The sequence below is a fragment of the Diaphorina citri genome, unplaced genomic scaffold (genome assembly GCF_000475195.1).
Source record: "Diaphorina citri unplaced genomic scaffold, Diaci psyllid genome assembly version 1.1 scaffold322, whole genome shotgun sequence".
NCBI lineage: Eukaryota > Metazoa > Arthropoda > Insecta > Hemiptera > Psyllidae > Diaphorina > Diaphorina citri.
The window spans coordinates 106,733-130,445 of record NW_007377757.1 but is presented as its reverse complement, the minus strand read 5'-3'; the positions used below and the strand labels follow the sequence as shown (position 1 = coordinate 130,445).

General features: G+C 37.0%; 1 protein-coding gene across 1 annotated transcript in view; it reads right to left on the bottom strand.

The window, feature by feature from the left end:
• LOC103507566 overlaps positions 1–23,262 on the bottom strand; it is a 115,650-nt gene extending 92,388 nt beyond the window's left edge. The window contains exons 1-2 of the mRNA XM_026822396.1: positions 23,094–23,262; positions 10,693–10,844 (exon numbers count right to left, since the gene is read on the bottom strand). Coding sequence (XP_026678197.1) covers positions 10,693–10,844; positions 23,094–23,192 — 251 coding nt within the window. The 5' untranslated portion in view covers positions 23,193–23,262. The remainder of the gene's footprint in view (positions 1–10,692; positions 10,845–23,093) is intronic.
• Positions 23,263–23,713: the final 451 nt, after the last annotated feature.

Here is a 23,713-nt window from a genome sequence, read left to right as displayed (position 1 = left end):
TAGGTTAGGTTAGGGTAGGGTAGGCTTGGTTTGGTTAGGTTAGGTTAGGTTAGGTTAGGTTAGTTTAGGTTAGGTTAGGTTAGGTTAGGTTAGGTTATGTTAGGTTAGGTTAGGTTAGGTTAGGTTTGGTTTGGTTAGGTTAGGTTAGGTTAGGGTAGGGTAGGCTTGGTTTGGTTAGGTTAGGTTGGGTTAGTTGAGGTTAGGTTAGGTTAGGTTAGGTTAGGTTAGGTTAGGTTATTCTAGCTTAGGTTAGGTTGGTTTAGGTTAGGTTAGGTTAGGTTAGGTTAGGTTAGTTTAGGTTAGGTTAGGTTAGGTTAGGTTAGGTTAGGTTAGGTTAGGTTAGGTTAGGTTAGGTTAGGTTAGGTTAGGTTAGGTTAGGTTAGGTTAGGTTAGGTTAGGTTAGGTTAGGTTAGGTTAGGTTAGGTTAGGTTAGGTTAGGTTAGGTTAGGTTAGGTTAGGTTAGGTTAGGTTAGGTTAGGTTAGGTTAGGTTAGGTTAGGTTAGGTTAGGTTAGGTTAGGTTAGGTTAGGTTAGGTTAGGTTAGGTTAGGTTAGGTTAGGTTAGGTTAGGTTAGGTTAGGTTAGGTTAGGTTAGGTTAGGTTAGGTTAGGTTAGGTTAGGTTAGGTTAGGTTAGGTTAGGTTAGGTTAGGTTAGGTTAGGTTAGGTTAGGTTAGGTTAGGTTAGGTTAGGTTAGGTTAGGTTGGGTTCGGGTTAACAGCACCAACCAACATGTGTGCCGGCCCCTCGTTCTCTTTCGCCACCATGCACCGGCCGTCCGACTGCTCGCCTATCAAACCAACGACTCTCTGACCGCCGTGTGTATCTTTTCGAATGAAAACCGCCAAAAAACGGTCGAAATCTGTCCAAAAGCGGTCAAAATACCGCCAAGCGCAGCAACCATCTCAACCAAATGTTGTGTGTTGCATCCTTGTCACATTTGTGAACTACATACCAAATTTCAAGTCTCTAGCTTATACCGTTCCCGAGATATTGTTAAATTACACCAAAAACCGCCAAAAAGCGGTAAAATGCAGCCAACCGTTGCACCGGTCTTAACCAAAACCCGATTACATTACTTTCCTTCCTATAGGATAAGGAAAGTAAAAATAATAATCTCGCTCTCAAGTCAGACTGAAACAAATTTTGCGCAATCAGATGTTTGGACTTGATGCTCAAATGTAGCTTAAGAGCCAGTGTTTGGTTCATAAATAAGACCCTCAGCCGGGCCGGGGAAAGCCAGCCTGCGTGTTCCCCGTATTCGTAGCACAGGGCTGGAAAAACTTCGACCCTGGCGGGAGTCGAACCCAGAAACTCCGTTGTGCAAGTCAAACAAAGGGCTGGAAAAATTTCGACTCGGGATCGAATTAGAAACCTCCGGGATGCAAGCCTAGAGTGATGAAACTCGGCCACATAGGTTGCCCTAGATCAGTGGTTTTTTTTTTTAGGAGGTTTGACAGAGGGAACTGTAACTGCTATGGTCTTATCGTCCCCATATCGAAGAGAGAATTAAGGAAGACAGGATAGGAGAAAGCCAGCCGTTCCGAGAACGAGCATTATACCATCAGGATAAAATCCACCTTGGGCGGGAATCGAACCCGCGGCCTAGCGCTTACAAGGCAGACGCACTAACAACTAAGCTAACTAGACTGGCTACAAATTTTATTGTTTGAAATGTAGCACAAACATAAGCAATACAACATATTACTATCAATGACACATAAAGTAGCGAGGTATACCTACTACCTACCTCATGTAAGTACCTACTGATTTATGTTTGTACCTAGGTAGGTATAGTTACATAGGTATATATGTAGTTTGTAGTTACATAGATAGATTACCTATAATCAATTCATCTGTCGTACCTACCTATTCAATTGAGATCCGAAATCCAAATGGGAAATCAAAAAACCCAAAGGAAACCGTACCTTTCCCGAAAATAACAAAACATGAACTCTATTCTATGGCAATCGCCCTAATATGCGACCAACCGTAAATTGACTAGCCAACGCCCCTGTTGCAACGGGGTGTGGCCCTTCATTCAGTCCCCCCTGCCCTATCACATATTGTAAACGGACATTATCATGCCATTTAAGTGGAATGGTTTAGATTGCAATTTAGATTTTTTTTTTTGTACATGATAAAATACCTAGATGTAAAAATCGGAGGTGAATCCCCCGTTCATAATGTATGATCTGATTCAAATACAGGGTGTTTCATTTATCATTTGTTTAATTTCTTATGATCAGATTTGGATAAGTCTCGAAATCTCTGGTTCGACTACGGAAATCTCTTTTTTTTTTCTGACAATTTTATTTTATTCTGATAAGGTAGGTACTTTAGTGGATAAATAGTCGCGAGGATTTCATTATAGCTGTTAAATACCTACATAATGATCTAAATTAAAATTCACATAGAGGTGTGGAAATAACAAGTTGTAACACTCGTAATATAACTTGGTAAGTTTTGATTAGGTCCTACGAGGTCCGACAATAAAGTTCCCGGAATGTCTCTCGTATGTATATGACAGATCCAGTCATCCAGTTGTCTTATAGTTATAGCTCCACATTCCTCAAAAGCTAACCTAGGGTAAGTGTACCATTTATTTAAAGCGCGCGTATTTGAATTGCTGGAATCAGTTAAAATCGCATTTTTCGAAAATTTTGAGTTACTCACATTTTGTTCTAGGTGTGCGAGTGGTTCTCAAACTTTCTTGCATGGCGCCCCCTTTGGGCATATTTTCATTTTTCCACGCCCCCCCTACCTTACCCACCCCTCGGTATATTATTTTTACCTATGGGTTTTATGGAATAACAAAACGAGAATTTGAAACTTTGAGATTTTTTTTTTTTATATTGAAGTAAGTAGAGGTTACCTATTTATAGGTTTTATGAAATAACAAAACGAACCAACCTCAGTGGCTCAAGCAGTTAGCGCGGGAGGAATTTTTATAGGTTTTATGAAATAACAAAACGAACCAACCTCAGTGGCTCAAGCAGTTAGCGCGGGAGGAATTTCAGAACTGGAGGTTTATAAGGAAAAGCTCGCGCCCCCCCTGATTTGTCTCCACGCCCCCCAGTTTGAGAACCTCTGCTATAGAGGTATCTTTTACGAAGACAAATCACACAAATGAAATTCGGAGAGAGGTCAAAAGCAATGGAAACAGGAAATGAAATTAAAACGAACCATGCAATGACTACACATCCAAAAACAAACGAAATAGATGGGGGAAAGAGTGTAAATTCCTGGTTCTGAGGGAGGGAGGGTGGATGAGAGAGAGAGAGAGAGAGAGGAACAAGACAGAACAAAGAAGGAGGATGGGGAGGAGAACCAGGGGAAGACAAAGATGAAAAATAACAAGGAGAAGAAAAAGGGGAACAAAGAGGAGGAGAAGGAGATTGAGGAAGAGAAAAAAACAGCTATTTTAAAAAAAAAAAAAAACACCGAGTTTCAATGCTTAAAGCGATCACTTTAATTAAATTATAAGTACCTAGGTACACCAAAAGTTGTCACAAAACTCAAAGCACTCACTTAGTTTTACTATACACCTTTAACACGAAACTTTTTAATCACACAAGGAACAATATTTAAACAATAAAATATCCGATTGTAAACAATATTTGAACAATCGGATGGATTTTCGTATTCAGAAAAATCGATTATAAATCAGTTAATGACAGAATCAGTTACGAACGTACCTATTCCTATAGTGTAGGTAAGTGCCTCATTATAGACATTCTTATTCACCGGTTTGACACTTTCAACAACAGATCTTTTAAAAACTCCCTAGCCGGAAAACTAAACACGACTACACAAATATAAATTTCCGACATTGTGTAGAAAAACAAATGTAATTTTCTAAGTTTTGTATAGGTATTCAATAGATCTCTTAAGGTGTGTCCAAACATAATCGATGCCGTCGATCGATGAGGTAAATCAAATCTATATTGTCCAGGCTGTGTGGACGGTTCAGGCGACATCGATCGAAAGCTGGTCAACTATTTGTGGACACACCTCAAGTGTGACGTTTTGAATATCAATAATTATGTTAAAAAAAATGCAAATAATTATCGGAATAATTATTTAGAAAAGAATCTTCAAAAGAGAAAAGAATCTTCCCGAAAGCTCACCAAACTTTCTTTAGTTGAATGTCGAATCTCAATTGTCTTTTTAAAATTTATATAATACCTAATTATGTTCTTACCTTTCTTTTTCACCGTAGAAAACTCCTCCGGGGTTTCTCCAGGTTCAGTAGGAGCTTCCTTCAGGTCAGCTTCATTTTCAGTCTTTGAATTTTCGAGTTGGCCTGAGGAGCAAAAGAAGAAGGGGTTCCCAGCAGTTCAATTTTGAAACGCTCACACTCAAATTCAGTTTTTGTTATACATGGGGTAAAAGTTTTATTTAAAAATGAAAAATAAATGGAGATAGGAAAGTAAATAAATTTATGAACAAAATCGACACTAATTTTATGAGGAAATTGGAGCTTTATGATGAAGATACCATTTAGAGAAAGAAAATTGGCACTAAAAAAAATCACTCCACTGTCCACAGGCCTTTAAGTACTCTAAGGATGAGGCAAAAGAGGCACCACAAAGGAGGCTACAGTAAAAAGATTCTAATTGAAAATAATAAATGACGAACGTTCAAAAGTGTCACTCAAAAATCCTTAGGTAAACTAAACACCTAGAGGTAATAACGAAATTACCAACTCTATTAATGAAACCGTAAAATAAGAGACAGGAGATAAAATAATAGATTACGTTTTGTGATAAAATTTTAGTGGATGTGAAACCAACACCAAATCTTATTTAAGAACCAATTGACTAGGTACCTATTAGTTGTTCGAATAATTTTTCAAAATAATTCAGATTTTTCTTTAAATACTGGAAAAAAAAGACACCTTAACTCGTTATTTCTCACATTTTTCACCATTGTTCTAGCAAATTTTCCCGTAAAATCAAACAAACCGAATCAGCACTGGCACACTAAACCATTTCGAAAATTCACAACGATTTTGATTCCAATTTTAGTTTCAGATCCGGCTTCCTACTTGATCTATGGAACACTGATCACTTGTTTGATGTTATACTGATTACCGAGAAGGGTTTTCATTGTTTGTAATACATGCTGCAAGTAAACCTGTCCCCGCGGTAAAAAAAAAAAATAAATAAAATAAAATAAAAATAAAAAAATAAAAAAAAAACAGAAAGGACCCTCCGGGGTTTCTCCAGGTTCAGTAGGAGCTTCCTTCAGGTCAGCTTCATTTTCAGTCTTTGAATTTTCGAGTTGGCCTGAGGAGCACAAGAAGAAGGGGTTCCCAGCAGTTCAATTTTGAAACGCTCACACTCAAATTCAGTTTTTGTTATACATGGGTAGAAGTTTTATTTAAAAATGAAAAATAAATGAAGATTGGAAAGTAAATAAATTTATGGACAAAATCGACACTAATTTTATGAGGAAATTGGAGCTTTATGATGAAGATACCATTTAGAGAAAGAAAATTGGCACTAAAAAATCACTCCACTCTCCACAGGCCTTTAAGTACTCTAAGGATGAGGCAAAAGAGGCACCACAAAGGAGGCTACAGTAAAAAGATTCTATCTAATTGAAAATAATAAATGACGAACGTTCAAAAGTGTCACTCAAAAATCCTTAGGTAAACTAAACACCTAGAGGTAATAACGAAATTACCAACTCTATTAATGAAACCGTAAAATAAGAGACAGGAGATAAAATAATAGATTATATACGTTTTGTGATAAAATTTTAGTGGATGTGAAACCAACACGAAATTTTATTTAAGAACCAATTGACTAGGTACCTATATTAGTTGTTCGAACAATTTTTCAAAATAATTCAGATTTTTCTTTAAATACTGAAAAAAAAAAGACACCTTAACTCGTTATTTCACACATTTTTCACCATTGTTCTAGCAAATTTTCCCTTAAGATCAAACAAACCGAATCAGCACTGGCACACGAAACCATTTCGAAAATTGACAATGATTTTGATTCCGATTTTGGTTTCAGATCCGGCTTCCTACTTGATCTATGGAACACTGATCACTTGTTTGATGTTATGCTGATTACCGAGAAGGGTTTTCATTGTTTGTAATACATGCTGCAAGTAAACCTGTCCCCGAGATCGGAGAAAAAAAAAAAAAAAAAAAAAAAAAAAACAGATAGGTACCGAACATAGATCAGGTGAGGTTTCAGAGAAAGCTGACAGTCTAATAGGAATCTAGGAAAACTGCTCAATAGAAAACGCAGCAATAAAGACAATTTAGGTACTGATTTAAAATTAATATTAACACAGTAGATAAAGTAGAAGCAACCACAGTGGTGCAGTGGTTAAAACGTTGGATTTTGGATCTAGACGTTGGTGGTTCGAGTCCATGAATTTATTCAAGTCATACAATTTATCTAGGTGTAATAATTGGGGAATGATATTTTTGACAAGCATCGTTCGGTGTGCTTAACACAATTAAAAATTCCTATAGTAAAACATCACATAAAAAGACAGGCAGAAAGAATAGAAACTGATTCATTTTCAAAAGTATCAACAGGTGCTATGTAGTCCACTTCCTGGATTCGAACCTGACACCTCTCACCAACCAAACCGGAAGGGAGGATGTAACTCATAGCTCAGGTTTGTGAAACAGAGGTTCCTAAAGTAGGGGTCTACCTGTTGCTATTGGTGACACACTTCAGTGATCATTATCAGTGTTATCGGTCAGCTCCCATGGCGTAGTGGTCATTGCGCTCGCCTTTCAGGCGGGAGACCGGGGTTCGACTCCCGGAGGGGTCAAAAAAATTGTATCATGCAACACAATGAATCGGCATTTATTTATTTAGAATAGAATAGAATACCTATGTATATGTTTGTATTTAAAGTAATTAAACTTTTGTTACAACGGATTATTATTATCAGTTCTCTATGGATCACTGAAGTTACGCAACGTTGCGCGTGGTTAGTGTCCGGATGGGTGACCATCTGGGCAATCGCGTGTTGCTGGCTTTTCCCGGTAAGGTAAATGTGAGTAAGTCGGTAAGTTGTCTCCTAATGGAGGGTAAAACCCCTGTCATTATTATTATCAGTTCTCTATGGATCACTGAAGTTACGCAACGTTGCGCGTGGTTAGTGTCCGGATGGGCGACCATCTGGGTAATCGCGTGCTGCTGACTTTCCCCGGTAAAGTAAATGTGAGTAAGTCGGTAAGTTGTCTCCTAATGGAGGCTAAAACCCCTGTCACAAAGGAATTGCGGAGGTGGTTGAAACATGAACTCTATTCTATGGCAATCGCCCTAATATGCAACCAACCGTAAATTGACTAGCCAACGCCCCTACTGCAACGGGGTGTGGCCCTTCATTCAGTCCCCCCTGCCCTATCACATATTGTAAACGGACATTATCATGCCATTTAGTGGAATGGTTTAGATTGCAATTTAGATTTTTTTTTGTACATGATAAAATATGTAAAAATCGGAGGTGAATCCCCCGTTCATAATGTATGATCTGATTCAAATATAGGGTGTTTCATTTATCATTTGTTTAATTTCTTATGATCAGATTTGGATAAGTCTCGAAATCTCTGGTTCTACTCCGGAAAACTCTTTTTTTTCTGACAAGTTTATTCTGATAAGGTACTTTAGTGGATAAAATAGTCCCGAGGATTTCATTACAGCTGTTAAATACCTACCTAATGATCTAAATTAAAATTCACATAGAGGTGTAGAAATAACAAGTTGTAACACTCGTAATATAACTTGGTAAGTTTTAATTAGGTCCTACGAGGTCCGACAATAAAGTTCCCGGAATGTCCCTCGTATGTATGACAGATCCAGTCATCCAGTTGTCTTATAGCTCCACATTCCTCAAAAGCTAACCTATTAGCGAATATATTTAGGTAAATGCTAACCACTACACCAATGAGGTCGGTGTGTAATGCCAGCCATTCATGCTCAGACCGTGTGATAGACCGCGGTCTGAACACTCGAGTGGCTCGGCATAAGAGTACAAATGATACATTTATGATGCGAGAGCAATGATGTCATTTAGAAGATAACAATTAAAACAACATTGCGGTTAATTAAGGATTCTCATGTAAAAGATAATGACTCCCCGATAATTTAATCATAGAGATTAGAAAAAATTAACCGTACCGTTTTTTTTTTTTTTTTAAATCCGAAGAGAGAAGGAAGACAGGATAGGAGAAAGGCAGCCGTTCTGAAAACGAAGATGGAAGAAAGGCAGCCGTGTAGGATAAAGTCTACTCCGATCGGAAATCGAATCCGCGACCCAGCGAACCGCGACCTTTTTTTTTTAACAAGTTTTCCATTTATATTTGATTGACAAAAAACTCATAACATACATTTTTCATATAAATGGTATACCCATCCGTATAAGCAGAGCTTGTGCCACGGATGGGGAAGCTTGTGCCACGGATGGGGAAAAGGCAGACAAGTTCAGAACTAAGCTGGTGAAGCAGAGTTTTTTTCCCCGTTGTGAGCTTTAACTAGCTATCTGTTAAAAGTTAAAATATGTCGTTTGCTCCGTTAACGAAGTAGATTAACCCTTTGAAACACTTGAGATTCGATCCAACGACGTTGACATCGTCAGAAATACGAATCTAATGAAACATTTTATTTCCCGACAGAAAATAATTGTACATTTTTTTTTAATATGTTTGATAGAGGGAACTGTAACTGCGTCTCAAGAGCGAAAAGAGAAGGCATAAGAAAGCCAGCTGTTCTGATACGTAAATGCAATCAAAACTAATTAATAGGGAACTTGGCCTGGACGCACTGCCGTGTGTTTAGATTTCACCGCTGCAGCTTCACAAAACCAAGGCGTGCATTGCGCCAAGGTTACAAAGCTTTCCACGTTGTTATGTTAGTTCATGGTGGGATTTATAAACAATTTATTTTAAACATTTAATTTATTTAACTCTTCTGTGTTATAATTTTAAGTTTCCTGTTTTTGTTCTTGTCTTTAATTTATTGCATAGCCTATCGTTTCATATTAAAATACCTGTTGTAATTTTCTTTTTTTCTAATATGAGGATATTAAAATAAATTATTGAATTATTTTAAAATAAAAGATGATTAATAAAATATTAAAATACAAAAAAAGTATTTTACTGAAATAAAATCGTTTTCTATTAATTTTTCTTTGACTAGACTAGAAAATTTTCGGCGAACAAAAATGGACTTCAAAATATTGGGTTTTTATGAAAAATATTTTTCGTGTCTTTTTTTTTTTTTTTTTTTTTTTTTTTTAAACAAAAAAAAAATCTCTGAACCTGTCTACTTAAATAGTGATTGAATGTTGATACCTAGTTGATATTGGAATGTTGATCCTGTTTACGGATGTAAGCTTGAATCCGATCGGTCATTGTTGATAATAGAGGGATTTCCACAGGAGACACACATGATCAGAGGCCAATACAATAGGTAGGTATTACTAGGTATGTATATCAGAGGCCAATACAATAGGGAAACAATTGATATAACTATTGTCATTGTGGTGAACCTTATATTGAATCAATAAATTTAATAATCATGTATCATGCCATTGGAAGAGCATACTGGATACTTGGACAACAGTAAGCAGAAAACAGTACCTAACCAGAAAAGAACCATCATGCCACCCATTAAGTGGAATTGCCTTATGGATGGTTCTTTTCTACCCAATACTGTCCAATTTAAGGAGGTTTAACCTTACTGTATGTGTATAACTCTTGTAAGGTTTTTAGTGACGGGGGTTTTTACCCTCCAATGAACCACAAGCTAGCCGCCTCTTCAAATTAACCTCAACCAGCCTGAGTGAGGCCACATGGTTCCCAAAACGACAGCGTAAAGAAAAGATCCCAAACGGTCTCTTGTTTAACCACCAACCATGGCCAAAGTAGCTTAACAAGTAAAGGAGATCTACAGGGACTTAATACCCTCAAGTCTCAATGCAATGGCAATCATCCAATGTCCATCATACAAATTTACAACTGAGAAGAAACAAAATTTGAACACAAGTTCATTTTAACCACCAACCATGGCCAAAGTAGCTTAACAAGTAAAGGAGATCTACAGGGAGTTAATACCCTCAAGTCTCAATACAATCATCCAACAATGTCCATCATACGAATTTACAACTGAGAGGAAACAAAATTTGAACACAAGTTCATTTTTTATGAACGCCTGGTATTTCTGAGTACGTATGCAATGTGCCATACATTTTTGGCTGGGCGGGCCATCAATACTGAGTTTGAATTTGATTTCAAAACACAAGTTCATTTTTTATGAACGCCTGGTATTTCTGAGTACGTATGCAATGTGCCATACATTTTTGGCTGGGCGGGCCATCAATACCTACTGAGTTTGAATTTGAATTTAATTCCAATAATTTTCAAATCATCCTTTAGACTTTAAAATATGGGAGTCGGTAGGTAATCTATTTACTTAACTTTAATTATTTTATCGTATTGGATTTTATCGTCCAATGGTTCAACTTAAACCCAATTTAAACTCATATTTTGGTCCTTTTCAAATCAACCTTTAGACTTTAAAATATGGGAGTAGGTAGGTAATCTATTTACTTAACTTTAATTATTTTATCGTATTGGATTTTATTGTCCAATGGTTCAACTTACACCAAATTTAAACTCAGATTTTGGTCCCTGCTATTAATTTGATCAACTTACTCATTGAGTCCCAGTTTCAGATTAGCACCGGCTTGTTTGAGCAACTTCTGCGCCTCAGTGGGATTGAGTTTCATGGAAGGTTGATCATTGATGGACGTGATGATATCACCTTCCCGGATCCCCTTCTGGGCTGCCTTGCTTCCAGGATTGACCTGTGGGAGGAAGGGAAATAATTTAGTGGGGTATATTTGATCTGTGTGGAGAGAGAGGAGGGAGAATATTATGTACATAGTACCTACCTATGGCATTTTGTAATGTGAATTTTCCCTTTAGGCAGAGGGGAAGAATTCTCTGAGGTATTTTTCTCCTTCTGTGAGGAAAACATGAACAATCCTATGTGTACGTGCATCGTACATACATACCTACCTACTGTACATAGTACCTACCTATGGCATTTTGTAATGTGAATTTCCCCTTTAGGCAGAGGGGAAGAATTCTCTGAGGTATTTTTCTCCTTCTGTGGGGAAAAGGGCCCGTCCCTAATAACATGGATGGTTGGGTAATTGTTGGCCTTACGATATATCATAAAGCCAAAACTTACCCAACCAAAAATGTTGTTTGGGAGACAAAGTAGGTACCTTTCAATGGGAACGATTAGCTGATAGAAAAATAGATCAGGTAGGTAGATAGGTATTGAAATCTGAGGAAGATTTCAGGCATGTAATATAAATTATTAAAATTCACATGAACAATCCTATGTGTACGTACATCGTACATACATACCTACCTACATAATATTAAAACTTACCATACTTTGAGTTCTTCTAATTTGACTACGCTTTCGAACGAACTTCAACATTTTTCATTCACAAATCAAGTTGTGTTGTGAACGCCAAGACAAATACATTATGGACAGTCTTGGATAATCATGTTCTAGGTTCCATTTTAAGTTTTTAAAGTTAGATTTTAATCATTGTACCTAATATTCCTACCGTGGTTTCGCTGAGGTGTTGATATGGTTTGGGGTCTCTGATTGGATAGGAATAAAGTCAATAGACGACAGAGCAGTTATAGGTAAATTTAAATCTACCAGACCAACATCGAACTAAACTCAGCTAGAGAAACAAGCAGGTTCTTTGACTGCAGGATTAAATATTCTGAATGCATATTCAGAATTTCAAAATAGGTAATAGGTACATCTAATATGAATTCGATGCTATATCGATGTATTTTAGGATAGACTTGTCTTGACTTTCAGATTCAGATAGGTATACAGGATCAACATTAAAACATACGTAGGTACCTATCAACCAACGATTTTTAGTCTCTTTCAGTAAATCAGAGTAATTATGGTATGAACATAATAAGTACATAGGTACATTCGTTAATTTTTTTAAGAGGTTTGACAGAGGGAACTGTAACTGCTATGGTCTTATCGTCCCGAAATTATCAACATTAAAACATACGTAGGTACCTATCAACCAACGATTTTCAGTCTCTTTCAGTAAATCAGAGTAATTATGGTATGAACATAATAAGTACATTAGGTACATTCGTTATTTTTTTAAGAGGTTTGACAGAGGGAACTGTAACTGCTATGGTCTTATCGTCCCGAAATTGAAGAGAGAAGGAAGACAGGATAGGAGAAAGCCAGCCGTTCCGAGAACGAACATTATCCCATCAGGATAAAATCCGCCCCGGGCGGGAATCGAACCCGCGGCCTAGCGCTTACAAGGCAGACGCACTACCAACTAAGCTAACCAGGCTGGCTCATTCGTTAATTTTGTAGAGGCCTAGAGTAGGACTATACAGTCCTCAATAGGAAAGTTAGGGTACTTTAATAGGGAAAGGCAATTTTTCTAGAGAGCTCATTACCTTTTAGGGTATTAGGAAAATCTTAGCTCTATTACGTGATTACTTTTTGAGAATTTTTTCCCTTTTCTATTTTTTCACAGTCATCTTACTTGATTTTTCTGACCACAATATGATAACGTGTTAGGTACTAATCTCGTTAATGAACTAAAATTAATGGGCACACACGAGACTCTTTCTAAATTAGAAAGATATAAAAATAGGTATAAAATAAATTTGGACAGCTATAACCCAGACACTTTTAACCCGCCGGATGATTTATAAATATTTGGAAAAAACTGAAAGCTCCCATAAATCTTGGGTCAAAAATTAAGTAAACTAACACTGAATTCAGAGTCAGATTAATCACCCACTAATGGATTCAAGGAATTACACGGAGTGCAGATGGTGTTTACATTTAGGGCTTATCTATTCGACGTAAAAAGGGGGAGGCAATTCATTGAAGGACGATAATGGTGTATAGATAATGCCCGGAGGCTCTTACTTTCCCAAAATTACTTAATTACCTTTGACGATTTGGCTATATTCGATTCGTGGAATCGACGAAAAAAGTTGGTCACTGTTGGTCCAGTCCAGTAGAAACACGATTCCCAGAGACGACAAAAAATTTACACTAGAGTTCTGGTGTTCTTGAATGGACATTGAAGACGTCCCTAAAGCATGCCCTAGTCCAATTGAGAAAATGTCGAACCCTTTGAAACCTCTTGGATTGGGACACGAAAACTAAAGGTATTTTGCTTGTTGGTCCAGTCCAGTGACGACAAAAAATTTACACTAGGGTTCTGGTGTTCTTGAATGGACATTGAAGACGTCCCTAAAGCATGCCCTAGTCCCTAGTCCAACTGAGAAAATGTCGAACCCTTTGAACCCTCTTGGATTGGGAAACGAAAAATAAAAATATTTTGCTTTTTTTTATACTGTCAGTGTCAATATGATAGCGTCAAAGGCACGCTTCAAGTCTGTGAAAATAATGTAGATATTCCGTGAAAAAGAATGTCTTTCGGCGTGAACGACCTGGTATTCCAGAGTGCGCATCAAAGGCACGCTTCAAGTCTGTGAAAATAATGTAGATATTCCGTGAAAAAGAATGTCTTTCGGCGTGAACGACCTGGTATTCCAGAGTTAAGCGCATCATTGAAAAATAAAAATAAAATAAGTTTTACCTTATCATGCCTGTGGAGAATATCAGCAAAGAGAACATCGCGAAATCTTCGGGTGGAATAATGCAGAAAAACGTGCGCCTCAGATATGCAATCCGCTCGAATCATTCTGTCACCGATCCTTCGGGTCACGTGGTTTACGGAAAGTTTTATAACGCCAAAGTCCGGGACATCAGTAAAAGTAATATTGAGAAAACTATCGGACTTTTGAATAATGCAGAAAAACGTGCGCCTCAGATATGCAATCCGCTCGAATCATTCTGTCACCGATCCTTCGGGTCACGTGGTTTACGGAAAATTTTATGACGCCAAAGTCCGGGACATCAGTAAAAGTAATATTGAGAAAACTATCGGACTTTCAACTAACGCACTTCTTTTCTTAAAACGAAATACCTAATGCGATTGGTTTAAATTTATTTTGTCATTAGTGGAAAACGAAATAGAAAACACTTCAGAAAAATCGATTATAAATCAGTTAATGACAGAATCAGTTACGAACGTACCTATTCCTATAGTGTAGGTAAGTGCCTCATTATAGACATTCTTATTCACCGGTTTGACACTTTCAACAACAGATCTTTTAAAAACGCTAAAAATCCGGAGCACAAAATTCACTTCACATGAGGACGCACCAGAACGGAGTAAAGATCGACCAAACGCTATTGGGAGACTCGATACAAATCAGAAATCTCAAGATAAACCAATTTAGATCAAATATCAAGATGGAATAAAAACCATTACGATGCCATTTGAACTGGATTGAAAAAGAGGCTTTGCAATTATAGGTGGATACGTAAACGTTTAAACATTTTCAAATCTTCTTCTGCGGTCAAAGCTACTTCCCAAAAAGCACGTAATAAATTAAAAAAAGATATATTCCACCATAATGTGCCCAAGTATTCGAAACCCGCGCGATTATCTTCATAGGAAACTTTGGTAACGAACTAGACAATAATAAGCTCCGACTTGGCGCTGGCAATATGAAACATTGAACTGCGACCAGGACGGTTCCAGCTACTTCCAAAAAGCACGTAATAAATTAAAAAAAAAGATATATTCCACATAATGTGCCCAAGTATTCGAAACCCGCGCGATTATCTCCATAGGAAACTTTGGTAACGAACTAGACAATAATAAGCTCCGACTTGGCGCTGGCAATATGAAACATTGAACTGCGACCAGGACGAACTGGTTCCAAAGCGAAATAGGAAAAGAAAAAGAAATGAAGAAGAAATAAAAGAAGAAATGAACATTTATTATGCGAAGAAGAATACCAACCTAATCTTGGATCAGATCAATGCATAGTTCAAAATAATCGCTACAGGGTGATCATACGTAGGTAAGAACGATTCGAAAGGATGAACAAGATTAGAATAAAATTACTGACTAATAGACTGAATCATTAACATAAAAGACTATGAAAGACTAATGAATAATTTTGGACTAGGTAATGAACGTGGGTACAGAGGAAGACTAGTTACATCGACTTGTATGACAACCAAATGAATAAATAAATGAAACCCCTGTATAAAAAAGAGAAAAGATGTAATTCCAAAGTTAAATCAATAAATAGACTAAATTTAACACTGCACTCCAAAATCTCCAAATGAAAGTTAAGGAGACCATTTCATAAATTGGAGTATTAAAGAGATCACTGAGATGAATAATATTTACAGTAAGTAGCTAGAGGAAGGCATCTAAGAGATTAGATTAATATCCAAGTTTCAATGCTTTTAATAACTTTTAATAGTTCACTGAATTGGAGTCTTAAAGAGATCACTGAGATGAATAATATTTACAGTAAGTAGCTAGAGGAAGGCATCTAAGAGATTAGATTAATATCCAATTTTCAATGCTTTTAATAACTTTTAATAGTTCACTGGTCACATTAAACTTGAATTTATGGACTTGAAAGTTACCATCACCCAGTATGCAGCACCTATGCTATGATAACCTTGAAATAATGTAGGTGTGATGAACCGTGGAATGTATCAAGAAGTTCACAGACTGATACGAGAACCTTAGCGACCATTGTGGTCGCGCTGGACATTGTAGCAATTGTACTCCGAGAAGATACTCGAGGAAAATACGAAGCAATTGTTCCATTATTAAGTCATTATGTTTATCGCAGCGAGATCAATTGAGCAGAACAAACCACAAGTGCTAATACCCAGAGCTACTGTAAAGACAACTGTAAAATATTATTCATCATGAATGAATTATCTGTTGATAATATTATTAAATTGCGAAGCCAATGGTGTGGAACACATACTGCGAATAATTCCAGCTGTGATTGTTGGAATATTTGTAGTTCAAAGCAAATTATCAAGAGTTCACTTGATACCAATCCAAGAGGTTGATAGACTAAGCAACACGCCTATCAAAACAAATCAATAGTACTCCCCTAGCAACTTATTTAGAACCTTTTAGCACTGTCACACACACTAAAAAGTCCATAAATTCCACAAATATAAATTTCAATAATGTCACGAGGCAATCAAAAAGTTATCAAAACTTTACAATTCCTGAAACATTAGTGCTGATACTACTTTTACTAATAGCATTCCACAGCGCAGTAATTCCAGCTGTGATTGTTGGAATATTTGTAGTTCAAAGCAAATTATCAAGAGTTCACTTGATACCAATCCAAGAGGTTGATAGACTGAGCAACACGCCTATCAAAACAAAATAATAGTACTCCCCTAGCAACTTATTTAGAACCTTTCAGCTCTGTCACACACACTAAAAAGTCCATAAATTCCATAAATATAAATTTCCATAATGGCACGAGGCAATCCAAAAGTTATCTAAACTTGACAATTCCTGCAACATTAGTGCTGATACTATACTTTTACTAATAGCATTCCACAGCGCAACACTGGAATGTATACTGATAGGCGAATCAAGCCACAAATGAGTGATTGATGAGTTCATAGCGAACAATACAACAATCAATTACAATTCTGACAGAGTTGATTAATTGATACAAGCAGAACGATTTATCCAAGAAGCGTGTGTAGGTGAAGTCATATTAGAGACACAATCCGGTTTAAAAGATCGAGGTTTATGAATACTTGAAGACCAATCAAAAGATACTTGTAGATCTAAAGATCTGAACAAATCCCAGAAGTATCAACTCCAAATGGCATTATTAGAAGAATGTCTTTGATTTCTTGTGATCCATATTTGGATCGTTAAGGAACGCATTCAGAATATCAATTGCCATGTGTGCCGGCATGAAGAGAGACACAATCCGGTTTAAAAATTTGAGGTTTATGAATACTTAGACCAATCAAAAGATACCTACTTGTAGATCTAAAGATCTGAACAAATCCAAAAAGAAGTACCAGCTCCAAATGGCATTAATACCTATAAGAATGTCTTTGATTCCTTGTGAGAAGCGTGTGTAGGTGAAGTCATATTAGAGACACAATCCGGTTTAAAAATTTGAGGTTTATGAATACTTAGACCAATCAAAAGATACTTGTAGATCTAAAGATCTGAACAAATCCAAAAAGAAGTACCAACTCCAAAGGGCATTAATATAAGAATGTCTTTGATTCCTTGTGATCCATATTTGGATTGTCAAAGAACGCTTTCAGAATAGCAATTACCATGTGTGTCGGAATGAAGAGAAGTGTCTTTGAAGGAGATGCCACAAAGTCTAATCTCACCAATGGTAACTGTTTCAAAGGGATTTAAAGGACCTCACAAAAGGAAATAAATAAACTAATCAGACTAATGTCTACCTACTGCTTACTCAGGTACATTATCCATTTTATCCAAGCCTTCGGTAACGAAATAAAAAGATCCATATTTGGATTGTCAAAGAACGCTTTTAAAATAGCAATTACCATGTGTGTCGGCATGAAGAGAAGTGTCTTTGAAAGTGATGCCACAAAGTCTAATCTCACCAATGTCATCTGTTTCAAAGGGATTTAAAGGACCTCACCAAAGGAAATAAATAAACAATAAACTAATCAGACTAATGTCTACCTACTACGTGTCTTTAAAAGAGATGCCGTCAAGTCTGATCTCACTCATCTCACCAATGTCAACTGTTTCAAAGGGATTTAAATGACCCTACCAAAGGCAATAAATAGTCTCCTTACCCATTACCCAAATACCTTATCAAAGCCTTCGGTAAAGGATTGAAAAGTTCAAGATAATGTGTTGATGTTATGAGTTATGACTGTTATGTCAAAATCATTATAGGTAATTATCTTCGACATAAGAAGCAATTATTCAAAATGAGCAAAGACAATATTTAGGCACACTCACACACGCCACACACGCCTAAAGGCAGTGAAAAATAATATAGATCTACGCCTACCACTTATTTTTGGTTTCAAATTGCCCATGTGTCACACGTCTCTGAAGATAAATATGTATAGGTAGATTCTTTTCGTAGGCACTCTCATACATTTGTCATGTATAATATACAACTACCTTACCAAGGAATTTATGTGGCTGCTGAGTATATGAAGGTTAATAGTGAACATGAAAATCCATTGTAGCTCATGAAAGTAATGAAAGTGTCAAAACTTCCAAAGAACCAAGGATTCCCTTTCTGTCATTAACTGATCAGGGTTTGTCCCTTTTGACAAAAGGTACTTGAAGATCTGGCAATTCCACACTGATGGCCAGATCTGGATTCAACCCTTATCAGAGGGCAATGAAAGAGCAGATCCTTATCACCGATTGTTCTCCTTACTCCCACTTGTCGCTCAGGTGAGGGAGTATTTTATTGGTCGTTTGCCATCGGATGCAATGCAGCCTTCATATTAATTCTCTCGCCACTCCGTGTCAAAACTTCCGAATACACTGCATCGTTAGTACACCATTATGATGTCTTTGTGACTTTATTTATGTAGAATAGCTGTTCCCAAACTTTTTTTTCTGCGCGGCCCCTTTTCTCCAAAATTGCGGACGCTCCGCGGCCCCTTTACTATATTTTATGTGATCTTCTCGGGGGTGGCGGAGTCCTTCACGGCCCCCTCGGGGGTCGAGGACCCCAAATTGGGAGTCACTGATGGTCCCGGATGAGAGTGTCTTGGATGCTCAGGAAATGTTGTTTTAGATTGTATTCACTGTCAATATTGACTGCTTCATTTAAACTCTTTACACCCACCACAATATCAGGTCGTATAAAATTTCGTTTCGGTTGAATCGGTTTGGATTTGGACGCAAATTTGTTGGGGTTTTTCGTTCAAGTTCGATAGTACCTAATTGATGTTTTTCTTATGTATGTAGCCCTCCGTCTAATACTTTGACTTCACGTAAGTGACATGCAACTCAAACAACTAAAATTAGTACAGTACAAACAAAAACAACAAGTCCATCAAAAACATTGTTTCTCATCTTCTCAAGAACAAGCTTATTCAGCGATGTATGCAAATACAATAAACAATAATAAGCTAAAAACGCCTTCAATTTGTGTTCAAACTCGGAGTAGTCAATCCGTCGGACATTATTCGTGAGTCGTAAACATAACGAAAACATGTACCAACGGAGTAAAGATCGACCAAACGCTATTGGGAGACTCGATACAAATCAGAAATCTCAAGATAAACCAATTTAGATCAAATATCAAGATGGAATAAAAACCATTACGATGCCATTTGAACTGGATTGAAAAAGAGGCTTTGCAATTATAGGTGGATACGTAAACGTTTAAACATTTTCAAATCTTCTTCTGCGGTCAAAGCTACTTCCAAAAAGCACGTAATAAATTAAAAAAAGATATATTCCACCATAATGTGCCCAAGTATTCGAAACCCGCGCGATTATCTTCATAGGAAACTTTGGTAACGAACTAGACAATAATAAGCTCCGACTTGGCGCTGGCAATATGAAACATTGAACTGCGACCAGGACGAACTGGTTCCAAAGCGAAATAGGAAAAGAAAAAGAAATGAAGAAGAAATGAACATTTATTATGCGAAGAAGAATACCAACCTAATCTTGGATCAGATCAATGCATAGTTCAAAATAATCGCTACAGGGTGATCATACGTAGGTAAGAACTATTCGAAAGGATGAACACACCAAAGATATTGAAGTCGAGATAAGAATGAAATTACCGACTAATAGACTGAGTCATTAACATAAAAGACGATGAAAGACGAATGAATCAATGAATAATTTTGGACTAATGCTAATGAACGTGAGTACAGAGGAAGACTAGTTACATCTACCTGTATCTTGTATGAGAACCAAATAGGTAAGGTAAATGAAACCCCTGTATTGGTAGGTACCAAAGAGAAAATTCCAGAGTTAAATCAATAAATAGACTAAATTTAACACTCTGTCAAATACAAATGAAAGTTAAAGAGACCATCCCATAAATTGGAGTCTTAAAGAGATCACTGAGATGAATAATATTTACAGTAAGTAGCTAAAGGAAGGCATCTAAGAGATTAGATTAATATCCAAGTTTTATTACTTTTAATAGTTCACTGGTCACAGTAGGGCTTATGAATGATGACGTCAGTGTCGTAAAGTTTTACGTCTAGGACATAAATTAGGTCTTTCACATGGAATAGTTTCCTAGATATGTAACTGTTTGACATAATCACACAAGTCTATTTATGCGATGTGGATGAAGGACTTTAAATATGTTTATTAACATTTTCTATAATAGGTTGGACATTCGGTACTTCAGTTTTCCAACACTTATCTGGCTCCTACGAGATATTTCTAGGGCTAAATTATTTCTAGGGCTAAGTCATTTCTAGGGCTTATGAATGATGACGTCAGTGTCGTAAAGTTTTACGTCTAGAACATAAATTAGGTCTTTCACATGGAATAGTTTCCTATAGATAAGTGTTTGACATAATCACACAAGTCTATTTATGCGATGTGGATGAAGGACTTTCAATATGTTTATTAACATTTTCTATAATAGGTTGGACATTCGGTACAATTATTCAGATTTCCAACACTTATCCATCATGATTACCTACGTGTAGCTTACACGTTCCCCATAGGCAGTTATAGCTTGTTCCCTACATCAACTCTACCTACAAGATCTTTTTGAGGCCTCAGAGAGATGGCAACATGCAGAATAGTAGTAATTTCTTTACTGTAGTAGTAGGTATGAATGAGTAGTAGGTATAGTAGTTGACTGTCAACAACTGTCATAACAAGAATGATTAATTATAGGAAGGTATCCCCCTACATCAGAATATCTCGCGGAACCCTTGCCGTCAGCTCGCGGAACCCCTAGGTTCCGCGGAACACCAATTAAGAAACACTGCCCTACATATCACTTCTATCAGTGTAGAACTGTAGATATCTGCTGTATATTGTTTATGTTGTACTTACTAGGGAACTAGAATAGGTACTGCACCCTTAAGATCCATTAGTTCAAATATATTTATAATAATCCTCTCAATGGGACTCGTAAACGTTCCCCATAGGCAGTTATAGCTTGTTCCCTACATCAACTCTACCTACAAGATCTCTTTGAGGCCTCAGAGAGATGGCAACATGCAGTATAGTAATAATTTCTTCACTGTAGTAGTAGGTATGAATGAGTAGTAGGTATAGTAGTTGACTGTCAACAACTGACATAACAAGAATGATTAATTATAGGAAGGTATACCCCTACATATCACTTCTTTCAGTGTAGAACTGTAGATATCTGCTGTATATTGTTAATGTTGTACTTACTAGGGAACTAGAATCGGTACTGCACCCTTAACATCCATTAGTTCAAATATATGTATAATAATCCTCTCAATGGGACTCGTAAATAGGTAGGTAAATTATTATTAGTCTTATTACAAACAATGGTGGAGGTAGACTTGTAGACCCATTTATTATTATAAACAGTTAAACACTGATGTACGAGTAGGTATAGACCCATTTATATAGTTCAAATAGACCCATCTCAATGGGAGTAAGGTAGGTAAGTAGGCAAATTATTATTATTACATATTACAGTATTATTACAAATATATTAGTGCCATTTCAATGGGAGTAATGATTATTACACTGATGTTCGGGTAGGTACTCGACTGATTTATTACAAACAGGATCAAGATTGCTGTTAGCGTTGACTTATAATATGGATTATACTTAGCTATTTCTTGAAGCCATTCGCCATTCTTTGTTATCAGAAGCTTGAGTATCTAGGTAGGTATAGTGTATGAGAGAAATAAAATATCTACAGCTGTAAAATATTATATGATATTAAATTGCGATTTAATGTTGATACCTATAGTTGTTAATAGATTTTCTTGAGGTGCGGTATCTGTTGATATCTCTGTTAATTTAAAGGATAATATTTTACTGGATCCTTTCGGCATACCGTGAACTCCAGTGAGACGCCTTTTTGGATTCCTTATTCCTTGGTTTTTAGCTGCTGTAGTTTTTGTTTATAATTATGTAATTAGACAGACGTACCTAAATGATAAAGTGCATTGTATGTAGGTAGATGGTAGATACTTTCTAAATAATTGTAAGTAGGTACATAATATTTATCCCTCAGTCATTCAACAACTGTTAATAGTCAACTTGTCCAATGGTGCAAATTGTTGATTCGCTTCAACCATTACGGTTCCAGTCAGTTGATACCGTCAGTCCGAAAACCTAGTTGAGTTTCTCCGGATCATTGAGATAATTCAATTATCTTTCATCGTAGAATCAGGCGATTACGTCATCGACAATGTTTATCCTGTGTCTGGTCTCTTGGTTCCAATTTAAATCAACAAGGAATATCCTTTCTTCGAGACACTTACACTCGTATTTATGAACAAGAATGATCGTTCTTAGATCAGTCTCAAGTCAAAATTGACCAATCAAATGCCTTGAGACTATGCTTAGCACGAACTTAAGAGCCAGCATTTTGTTCAAAAAATATATGGGTGTTAGGGATTACTCTAGAGCTCAGTTTTGAGAGGCTCTGAACCACTTAGGTATAAGGCTCTGAACCACTTTTAGGGAATGAATTTCTGAAAGACAGAAACTTTCAAGAGTGAAACTCGACTTACAAATAAGTGTGATGTACATTTGGTTATACGTCCTAATGGATAGATTACTGGAGGCCAATAAGCAGTCCAGCTAATATACTGGTTGCCCATCTGTGTAATCCAGATATTAGGATTAGAATCAGTTCAATAAAATGCAATGACACGCGTGTCCCGTACGGGACATTTTGAAAAGTGCCCAAAATACGGGACGTCCCGGGAAATACGGGACGTCTGGCAACCCTAGTCCTAATGGATAGATTACTGGAGGCCAATAAGCAGTCCAGCTAATGTACTGGTTGCCCATCTGTGTAATCCAGATATTAGGATTAGAATTAGTTCAATAAAATGCAATAAAGGTAACAATAACAACCAAATTCAGATTTTCACTCCAAAGATTAATCACCGAGAAAACCAAAGTTATTTTTCGGGGCAAACATCAAAGTGCAGGACTTACCCTAGATATTTTCAGCGGGATGTTGGAGTTTTCAGCGCCGCTGGTCATCCGGAATCCCCAGGGAGGACCCCCCTCCAGTAGGATAATCCGGGCCGTCATCTTGTAGTCGGATGGTCGGTGTGCAACATTCGGGAACCGGTCGAAATCAATCTAAGCGTTACGGTTCGACCTGGAAAACGAACAAAAATGGAAGTTAGAATTTTTTTGTATGAAAACAATTACCGAGGAAAACGATCAAAGGCCTCCTCCTTTCTGACAGGCCAACCACAGGAAAGCCGGAACAGGGAGGACCCCCCTCCAGTAGGATAATCCGGGCCGTCATCTTGTAGTCGGATGGTCGGTGTGCAACATTCGGGAACTGGTCGAAATCAATCTAAGCGTTACGGTTCGACCTGGAAAAAAGAACAAAAATGGAAGTTAGAATTTTTTGAGAAGTTCAGAATATGGCACTTATTTTTCCAAAATATGGCACTAAAAAACATGGCAATATGGCACTTATTTAGGAAAATATGGCATTTATTTGTTCAAAACATGGCAAAATAAGCATTTTTTTTTTCAAGAATCAGAGGCAACTATTTTACATTTTTCCTTGGAACGAACCTTTTAAAATAATTTTTCCC